At 45.0% G+C, this 10,513-nt stretch overlaps 1 protein-coding gene across 1 annotated transcript in view; it reads left to right on the top strand.

The window, feature by feature from the left end:
• Positions 1-2,502: 2,502 nt before the first annotated feature.
• LOC309543789 (uncharacterized protein) overlaps positions 2,503-10,513 on the top strand; it is a gene marked incomplete at both ends in the record, with an annotated part of 101,137 nt that continues 93,126 nt past the window's right edge. The window contains 3 exon segments of the mRNA XM_082276226.1: positions 2,503-2,685; positions 2,881-3,073; positions 4,210-4,399. Coding sequence (XP_082132352.1) covers positions 2,503-2,685; positions 2,881-3,073; positions 4,210-4,399 — 566 coding nt within the window.

The following is a 10,513-nucleotide window of genomic DNA, read 5'->3' as shown; positions in this document are numbered from 1 at the left end:
AAACCCCGCAGCATAGAGGCCAGATCAGCCTTACTGGGGAGGCCGCTCACTAGTGCAGCTACCGCAGACCGGCTTGCTGAGACGTCCATACTGTCGGAGCAGCAGGAAGAGGCCGGGGATCTGTGGCACGCTGGCGAGCTCCGTAGGGGGGCGGAGCTAACACAGTCAGGCGAGCGGCCTAGTCCCCCAGCGTCCTGGGAGTCCTCCGTTTCCGCGGTCAAATACCGCTTAATGAATCCCGAGGACGGCGTCTTCTGCGACAGGGACCTTCTGGTACGCTTCCCCATGGTGGTTGGTAAGTTTAGTGACGAGAGATGAGTGTCAGGAGAGAAAAATAGCGGGCCTCGCGGAGGAGCTCCGGCAGCGTGCATCCTCACTGTTGCATGCGTAGGCCACGCCCCGATCTTTAATGACTTATTGGGCCGCCCTCAAACAGAGGATATTGAAATAGACAGAGTACATAGAGTTCAGGCTCCTCACAGTACTGGTGGATCATACTCGTGATGTACTGGTCAGAAAACACTTTTATGCTGTTAAGGAAGACATTATCCGACGGGCTTGGAATCATGGTTCATTGGAATTTGAAGGGTCCTCAATAAGATTATTGCTTGATCTTTCTCGGGGCACTTTGAGGATGAGAGCTATTTTAAAACCACTGTTAGTAGTGATTCGAAATGACGATGCAACATATCATTGGGGACATCCACTCCATCTGATGGTTATGAGGAAAGGAAACTCCTTTGCCCTGAGATGGCATGATCAACTGCAAGAGCTATTTGTTTTTCTAGAGACCCCCCCCGATACAGATTCCTAACTGGCTCAGTGGTACATGGAGCCGGGGTACATCGGGCCTTCATTCCCCCCAGAACCCAAGTGATCTAAGGAGGGGGTGAAAGAGGGAGGGGGTACATAGTATTCATGCAAGTAAATGGGGATTTTGGAAGGAGTGGGTGTATACATAAAGACTTGACTAAGGGGTCTTAGTCTGATCTAAATAAGTGGGCTGGCACCCTCTGGTCACGTCTCTCAATATCTAAAGTGTTTGCTAACCACATTTTTCCTACGTTAGGTTGCGCCAGGTTGCGCTTAGTGATGGTTTAACATTTGTTGGAATCTGTACTGGTACTTTTTTGGGGGGGACCAGGGCGCGGTGGTAGGGGGAGACATAGACATGTTGCCCTCAGTGGGGCAGGAAGCATCGGGATGTAAGGCAACTATTTTTAATGTGAGGGGGCTAACTACACCGGAAAAATGCATACATCTCCTGCGGGATTTAAAACGTAGTCATTCTCATATAACATTTATACAGGAGACATCCTTCCGGAGGGACTGTGTCCCTAAGTTGTACAACAGGGATTTTCCTTGGGTGTATCATGCCCCCTCACCTATCTCTAAATCCAAGGGTGTGAGTACTCTTATTTCTAGGGCCCTTACCTGGTCGTTCAAAGAAGAATTGGCAGACCCTTTGGGCAGATTCCTACTAGTTAAAAGGGAATATTGGAGGAATTGCAGTAACACTATTAAATGTCTATATGCCTAACACAGATCATATTTATATCCTTTTTGCAGCATTTGATTCCGGTAGTCTTGGGTTTTCGAGAGGGGCACCTCGTGATGGGTGGAGATTTTAACTACGTATCCGAACCGCTTTTGGATACGTCCAAGGGAACATCATGTCTTTCTCACAAACGGTTACAATGTTTACAACGGGAACTCTCTCTCCTCAACCTAACTGATCCATGGCGACTAATGCATCCAGGTGAGAGAGACTATACTTTACTCACCGATCCATAACGTCTACACTCGAATAGATTGTATCTTGATTTCGCAAGCTGATCTCCCCTTAGTAATCTCCTCTCACATTAATACATTTTCTATGTCGAATCATGCTCCGGCCCATGTTACTATTGTTTGGATTCTAAGCCTGTTAGACCCTATACATGGAGGCTCAATGAATCGCTAATTCAAATACCAGAAGTTAGGGCAGAAATAGCTGGGGTGCTCTCCAATTACTTTGCAGAAAACCTAGATGACTCTTTGTCTCCGTCAGTAGTATGGGAGGCTCATAAATGTGTTGTAAGGGGGGTGCTTGTTCGAACTGGAACACAACGTAAGAGGGAACAAGAAAAGGTTGACAGCTCTATTTTCCCAGATGGAGTCCCTTAGTAAAACGCACAAGCAGTCTCTTGCAGTGGAAAATCTTATACCTCTTATTCAAGCTAGAGAAGAGTTAAATCGCCTTTTGTTCCAGAAGACTGTACAGGGAATGGCCTGGGCTAGGAGGAATTATTATGAATACTCAAATAAACCCGGGGCAATGTTAGCACGGCGAAGACATATTTCTCATATACAGAAGAGCAATGGTCAAGTAGTACATACATCGTCAGCAATTGCAGGAGAGTTCCGTTCTATCAGTCGCTGTATAATTTATCGGCGTCTGATGGGAGGCAGTCTCCTTAAGAGGAAAAGGATCAGGCAGAGGCTTATATACAGGAATCGGGAATGCCTTCCCTCATGATGGAGCAGGCATCCACGCTGGAGGGGGAGATTACTCTTGAGGAATTATCTATGGCTCTATCGCAATCTAAATCTCATAAAGCCCCTGGCCTGGATGGGTTCACTCTGCCATATTATCAGCAGTTTATGGTTCGCATAGGCAAACCCCTCCTAGCTCACTTTAATTCAGTAAGTGGCGGGACTCCGCCACCTACAGATTCTCTTAGAGCATATATTACCCTTATTCATAAGGAGGAGAAAGATCCTCAGTTGTGCTGTAGTTATTGACCCATCTCTTTACTCAATTTTGATTCTAAATTGTATGCAAAAATACTTGCAAATCGCCTTATGCCTCATATTTCCAATCTTGTGCATTTTGATCAGGTGGGTTTTGTTCCTTCACGAGAAGCAAGGGCCAATACGATCCGGGCCATTGACCTTATTCATCTGGCCCAGGCGACACGTAATCCGTTGGTGTTACTATCAACGGATGCAGAGAAGGCCTTTGACAGGGTGGCCTGGAGTTTTATTCAGGCCATCCTGTCATATATTGGCCTGGGCCCTCAGATGATGCAAGGTATTCTGGCACTTTATTCCACTCCGACGGCAGCGGTAAGGGTTAATGAATGGCGGTCAGATATGCGGACGACCTGACGTTCTTCGTCACCAACCCGATCATTTCACTTCCGAATATTTTAGCGGCCTTGCATAAGTATAGTGTTTTATCCAATTACAAAATTAATCTTACGAAGTCAGCGGCGCTGAATATATCTACCCCTGCACAGGAGGAGCGTGCTTTGCGAGTATCTTTTCCATTTTAGTTGGTGCGGATGGTTCGTTAACATATTTAGGAGTCCAGATTACAGATGACCCCTTGGACTTATTCAGGAAAAATTACATACCTATATTAGGAATAATAAAAACAGAGCTTTGTGCTTGGCAATCCCTGACATTGACATGGTTTGGGAGGTGCAGTGTGCTCAAAATGAACATTTTGCCCCAGCTTCTTTATATTATTATGCAAGCCCCACCGATTACTGTTCCTTTATCGTTCTTTTATCAGACCAGGACACTTTTTCGTTCCTTAATTTGGGCCTCCAAGTCCCCCAGGATTTGGTTACAGACGTTGTCTTTGCCAAAATTGAAGGGGGGGTGGGTCTCCCAGATATCCTCAGACATTATCGAGCTTCACATCTTGTGCGAGTCTTGGACTGGCACAGCAACACAGCATCTAAATGCTGGGTTGTATGGAGGTCAATGAGGCCGGCCAGCTCACCCCTCCAGCCCCTTGGTCTTCATATGCCCCCCTAGATCCTGTGCTTTCCCACCCTACAATTGGAGCCACATTACAAGAAGTCTGCTGGGTAAAACAGCACCCGAAGGTGGCACCCGCGCTTTCCCCGCTTATGCCTATTATAGGTAACCCGGATTTTCCGCCGGGTTGCTCAAGTGCTAGGGTACGGGGGTTGGCTCATAGGGGTAAGACACGTCTGATGGATATGTGGCAACAGGGCCCAATACCCACATATGGGGAGATTGCCACTTGGGTTGAACCAGAGCTAGATCATCTGAGCACCTGTCAAATTAAAAATGTTCTTGTTTCACTTCAACGGCAGGGGTATGAACTGCCAGCTTTAACTCCTTTTGAGTCGATGTGCCGAGCTGGGAATTCCCTCAGACACCCTTTGTCTTTATGTTATACATTATTGACAGATGAGTATGAGGGACAACGAGAATCCTTGCTATCTCAATGGGAAAGGGAACTTGAAATTTCTCTGACGCCGACGCAAAGGGATAAGATCCTGACAATGGTACATAAATCCTCCATGGACTGTAAGTATCAGGAGATAGGTTATAAAATTCTAACTAGATGGTATAAGGTCCCTGTAATACTGCATAAGATGTAGGTGACTTGCTCGGATAGTTGTTGGCATTGTGGATCGGGTGAGGGGTCAATGCTTTATGTTTTTTGGGCCTGTTCCATCTTACGGCCTTTCTGTACAACAAAGGTAGCTTCAGTCATTAAACAGTTGACAGCGTATGAGGTGAGAGAGGATCCTGTGCTATGCTTTCTCCATCTTACGAGGTGCTCACTCTGAAAATACAAAAAATCCCTGACATTCCAACTTCTTAATGCTGCAAAGGCATGTATTCCAGCTATGTGGAGAAAAACCCAACTGCCTGTAAGTAAACTATGGTTCTCTAAAGTTAATGAGATTTATAAGATGGAGGAGTTGACTGCGACTTTGAAGAATACGGAAGAGCAGACTAAAGAGCGATGGAAGCCTTGGGCGCATTTTATTGGTACCGAGGCATATCAGTTAGAGAACATTGTTTTGAAAAGGAGCAGCGGGATGTCCCTAGTATGTGTTTTTGTTTTTCCCTTTTTTTTTTTTTTTTTTGTGGACATGTTTTTGATCCAGTACCAGATATGAATAAATGCTTATTATAAGCGGTTTAGAAGCCGTTAAACCAGTTTCAGGGGTTTTTCTTTTTTTCTCTCTCTCTTCTTTTTCATGGTTGGTTCTTTCTGCGCGCACATGTCGGGAAAAATATTGGCAGTGCTCGCCATATCACTTGAAAACACATGATACTGTTTCACATATATATACTGTATTTTCTGGCGTATAAGACTACTTTTGAACCTCAAAAAAATCCCCCAAAAATGGGGGGTCGTCTTATACGCCGAGTATAATATCTCCAAGGTAACCTAAGTATAAGTATTACCGGTAGATGAAAATTAGGGGGGTCGTCTTATACGCCCAGTCGTCTTATACGCCGGAAAATACGGTAAGTTCAAGATTGTAGTGTTCTATTGAATTTTTCTTTATATTTTTCTATGACAAGTTGGGGGAAGGGCTGTGTTTCATAAAAATACTAAAAATTGGCAAATTTAAAAAAAAAAAATCTCATAACAAGGATACTACTAACCCAATTGAGACAAAGGCATAGCAGATTAAGTCTGTCCGGCAGGTGCCGGAGGTTCATCTCATACTTCTGAAGATTTGAGGGTGCTGCCTGTTCCGTACTCCTCCTACTCCTCATCCTGCCTTTGGGGGTACAAAAAATAGTAATTGGGGCCTAGGCTGGTTGTGTACGTGTGAGATACATACACTTTTTTTGATAATATTTTCTATTCCTCTATTCAATAAAAACCTTTGGGTATAAACAATTAAATTGCGGGATAGTCTGTGTTGGTACGTGTGAGATACACCTTTCCAAGTTTTTGGGGTTCATCTCATACTTCTGAAGATTTGAGGGTGCTGCCTGTTCCAAACTCCTCCTACTCCTCATCCTGCCTTTTAGGGGTACAAACAATAGTAATTGGGGCCTAGTGTGGTTCTGTACGTGTGAGATACATACAGTTTTTTTGATCATATTTTCTATTCCGCTATTCAATAAAAACCTTTGGGTATGAACAATTACATTGCGGGATAGTCTGTGTTGGTACGTGTGAGATACACCTTTCCAAGTTTTTGGGGTTCATCTCATACTTCTGAAGATTTGAGGGTGCTGCCTGTTCCAAACTCCTCCTACTCCTCATCCTGCCTTTTAGGGGTACAAACAATAGTAATTGGGGCCTAGTGTGGTTCTGTACATGTGAGATACATACACTTTTTTTGATCATATTTTCTATTCCGCTATTTAATAAAAACCTTTGGGTATCAATTAAATTGCGGGATAGTCTGTGTTGGTACGTGTGAGATACACCTTTCCAAGTTTTTGGGGTTCATCTCATACTTCTGATGATTTGAGGGTGCTGCCTGTTCCAAACTCCTCCTACTCCTCATCCTGCCTTTAGGGGTACAAACAATAGTAATTGGGGCCTAGTGTGGTTCTGTACGTGTGAGATACATAGACTTTTTTTGATCATATTTTCTATTCCGCTATTCAATAAAAACCTTTGGGTATAAACAATTAAATTGCGGGATAGTCTGTGTTGGTACGTGTGAGATACACCTTTCCAAGTTTTTGGGGTTCATCTCATACTTCTGAAGATTTGAGGGTGCTGCCTGTTCCAAACTCCTCCTACTCCTCATCCTGCCTTTAGGGGTACAAACAATAGTTTTTGGGGCCTAGTGTGGTTCTGTACGTGTGAGATACATAGACTTTTTTTGATCATATTTTCTATTCCGCTATTCAATAAAAACCTTTGGGTATCAATTAAATTGCGGGATAGTCTGTGTTGGTACATGTGAGATACACCTTTCCAAGTTTTTGGGGTTCATCTCATACTTCTGAAGATTTGAGGGTGCTGCCTGTTCCAAACTCCTCCTACTCCTCATCCTGCCTTTTAGGGGTACAAACAATAGTAATTGGGGCCTAGTGTGGTTCTGTACGTGTGAGATACATACACTTTTTTTGATCATATTTTCTATTCCGCTATTCAATAAAAACCTTTGGGTATAAACAATTAAATTGCGGGATAGTCTGTGTTGGTACGTGTGAGATACACCTTTCCAAGTTTTTGGGGTTCATCTCATACTTCTGAAGATTTGAGGGTGCTGCCTGTTCCAAACTCCTCCTACTCCTCATCCTGCCTTTTAGGGGTACAAACAATAGTAATTGGGGCCTAGTGTGGTTCTGTACGTGTGAGATACATACAGTTTTTTTGATCATATTTTCTATTCCGCTATTCAATAAAAACCTTTGGGTATGAACAATTACATTGCGGGATAGTCTGTGTTGGTACGTGTGAGATACACCTTTCCAAGTTTTTGGGGTTCATCTCATACTTCTGAAGATTTGAGGGTGCTGCCTGTTCCAAACTCCACCTACTCCTCATCCTGCCTTTTAGGGGTACAAACAATAGTAATTGGGGCCTAGTGTGGTTCTGTACATGTGAGATACATACACTTTTTTTGATCATATTTTCTATTCCGCTATTTAATAAAAACCTTTGGGTATAAACAATTAAATTGCGGGATAGTCTGTGTTGGTACGTGTGAGATACACCTTTCCAAGTTTTTGGGGTTCATCTCATACTTCTGAAGATTTGAGGGTGCTGCCTGTTCCAAACTCCTCCTACTCCTCATCCTGCCTTTAGGGGTACAAACAATAGTAATTGGGGCCTAGTGTGGTTCTGTACGTGTGAGATACATAGACTTTTTTTGATCATATTTTCTATTCCGCTATTCAATAAAAACCTTTGGGTATAAACAATTAAATTGCGGGATAGTCTGTGTTGGTACGTGTGAGATACACCTTTCCAAGTTTTTGGGGTTCATCTCATACTTCTGAAGATTTGAGGGTGCTGCCTGTTCCAAACTCCTCCTACTCCTCATCCTGCCTTTAGGGGTACAAACAATAGTAATTGGGGCCTAGTGTGGTTCTGTACGTGTGAGATACATACACTTTTTTTGATCATATTTCCTAAAAGGCATGGCGAGTTTTTAAAAGTTATAGTTTTTTTGTCGCATATTTTTAAAAATAAACTAGTACAGTGGTCCAGTGTCACTATGTGACTGACGTGGTGTTGATCAGGAACACTGGCTGGTGTGTGTGTGTGTGTGTGTGTATATATGTGTATGTGTATAATCTCACAACAGTGAGTACACCCCTCACATTTTTGCAATTATTTTATTATATCTTTTCATGTGACAACACTGAAGAACTGACACTTTGCTACAATGTAAAGTAGTGAGTGTACAGCTAGTATAACAGTGTAAATTTGCTGTCCCCTCAAAATAACTCAACACACAGCCATTAATGTCTACACCTCTGGCAACAAAAGTGAGTACACCCCTAAGTGAAAATGTCCAAATTGGGGCCAAAGTGTCAATATTTTGTATGGCCACCATTATTTTCCAGCACTGCCTTAACCCTCTTGGGCATGGAGTTTACCAGAGCTTCACAGGTTGCCACTGGAGTCCTCTTCCACTCCTACATGATGACATTACGGAGCTGGTGGATGTTAGAGACCTTGTGCTCCTCCACCTTCTGTTTGAGGATGCCCCACAGATGCTCAATAGGGTTTAGGTCTGGAGAAATGCTTTGCCAGTCCAACACCTTTACCCTCAGCTTCTTTAGCAAAGCAGTGGTCGTCTTGGAGGTGTGTTTGGGCTCACTATCATGTTGGAATACTGCCCTGCGGCCCAGTCTGCGAAGGGAGGGGATCATGCTCTGCTTAAGTATGTCACAGTACATGTTGGCATTCATGGTTCCCTCAATGAACTGTAGCTCCCCAGTGCCAGCAGCACTCATGCAGCCCCAGACCATGACACTCCCACCATTATGCTTGACTGTAGGCAAGACACACTTGTCTGTGTACTCCTCACCTGGTTGCCGTCACACACGCTTGACACCATCTGAACCAAATAAGGTCATCAGACCACAGGACATGGTTCCAATAATCCATGTCCTTAGCCCACAGTTTGCTGAAGATATGCAGACTTTCTTCTGCATCATCTTTAGAAGAGGCTTCCTTCTAGGACGACAGCAATGCAGACCAATTTGATGCAGTGTGCGGCGTATGGTCTGAGCACTGACAGGCTGACCCCAACCCTTCAACCTCTGCAGCAATGCTGGCAGCACTCGTATGTCTATTTCCCAAAGACAACCTCTGGATATGATGCTAAGCACGTGCACTCAACTTCTTTGGTCGACCATGGCGAGGCCTGTTCTGAGTGGAACCTGTCCTGTTAAACCGCTGTATGGGCTTGGCCACCGTAATGAAGCTCAGTTTCAGGGTCTTGGCAATCTTCTTATAGCCTAAGCCATGTTTATGTAGAGCAACAATTATTTTTCTCTTACGTCTTCTGACAGACGCAGCCTCTTCCAAGTTTCATCACGATTGGGTAATGGCGCCCTCTGCAGGAGCAGGCAAGGTAGTGAAAACTTCATCAAAAAGCTTTAACTAGGCACACCTTTAGGGGTTTTCCCTCCAGACATTAACCTCAGACACTTTGAAAAATGTTTATTTTATTTTCTTCACTCACTATCTCTAGCTAGTCAGGGGATCCTCCTGGAGAACTTCAAGCGACAGCTGGGCTGGGCTTCGCACTGGATAATCTAGATCCTTAAGGTACCCCCAGCTTGGTCTACGAGCGTGCGCAGGTTGTGGTCCGCCCAGGCCTCGCCACGATGGTGCCACGATGGATGGAGACGAGCCTGCAGGGAAACTTTTCGCCGGGATGCATCAACCTGGAACGCTCTGTGTTGCAGTGTCCCCTCTTGGCTGACGGCACCCCACTCAGGGTGGGAGGGGAGCTGTATCGGAGCAGTGCCCGTGGTCCATGGTATGGTGAGTGATGCTACCCCCCGTGTCCCTGGGACAGTATTCTGGGGGGAGGGGTGATGTGGGCCCACTCCTGGAGATGTCAGAGCTGTGCTCTCTGTGTGGTCCCCCCTGGCTGTTCTGGACGGATCCTGCCTCCATGCTTATGGGGGCGCTCTAGCAGCATCGACTGCGTGGGAGGGGGGTGTAAGGCTTGTCCTGGTGGGCTTCCTGTAGTGGATTCCCGCGATGCCCAGGTTCTCTGGGCTCCTGAATGTCAGCGCCATTTTCGGCCGCCATTTTGGGTGAGGGCAAGACTGGCTGCTTCAGTGTAAGGGCAGCAGCCATTTTTTTACATAAAGTGCTTTTGGCGCAGTTTTCGGCGCCATCTTGGATGTGGGCAGCCGCATTATAAGGGCGGCGGCCATTTTCCCTGTGTTTTTCCCATTTACTTTCTATTAGCATCCATGTTTGTGTAGCTCAGGGGGCTGTTCGGCCTCTAGTGATTTAGGTCACTTCCTCCAGCCATCTTTCAATTGCTGCATAAGAAGCATGGAGAGCGGTTTGTTTTTTCTCTCTCAAGCACTATAAGGGGTTTTTATTTCTTTTTGGGCATTTATCCTTAGACACATTGCTTTTTCAGTTGTCTGCAACTATGAAGGGGAACTCCAGCAGCAGCAGACTGCAATCGCCGATTTAAAGGACCAGTGTCTCTTTTTTTTATATTTCTGCCAAAATGGAGTCCCAGGGTGACAATTACCCCACTGATCTTGTTTGTGCAACCGGGACATCCGGATCACC

Source organism: Pelophylax lessonae (assembly GCF_965119305.1).
Source record: "Pelophylax lessonae genome assembly, contig: HAP1_SCAFFOLD_351, whole genome shotgun sequence".
Taxonomy (NCBI): domain Eukaryota; kingdom Metazoa; phylum Chordata; class Amphibia; order Anura; family Ranidae; genus Pelophylax; species Pelophylax lessonae.
The sequence above is the reverse complement of the archived record's forward strand: the minus strand, read 5'-3'. Positions and strand labels throughout refer to the sequence as shown.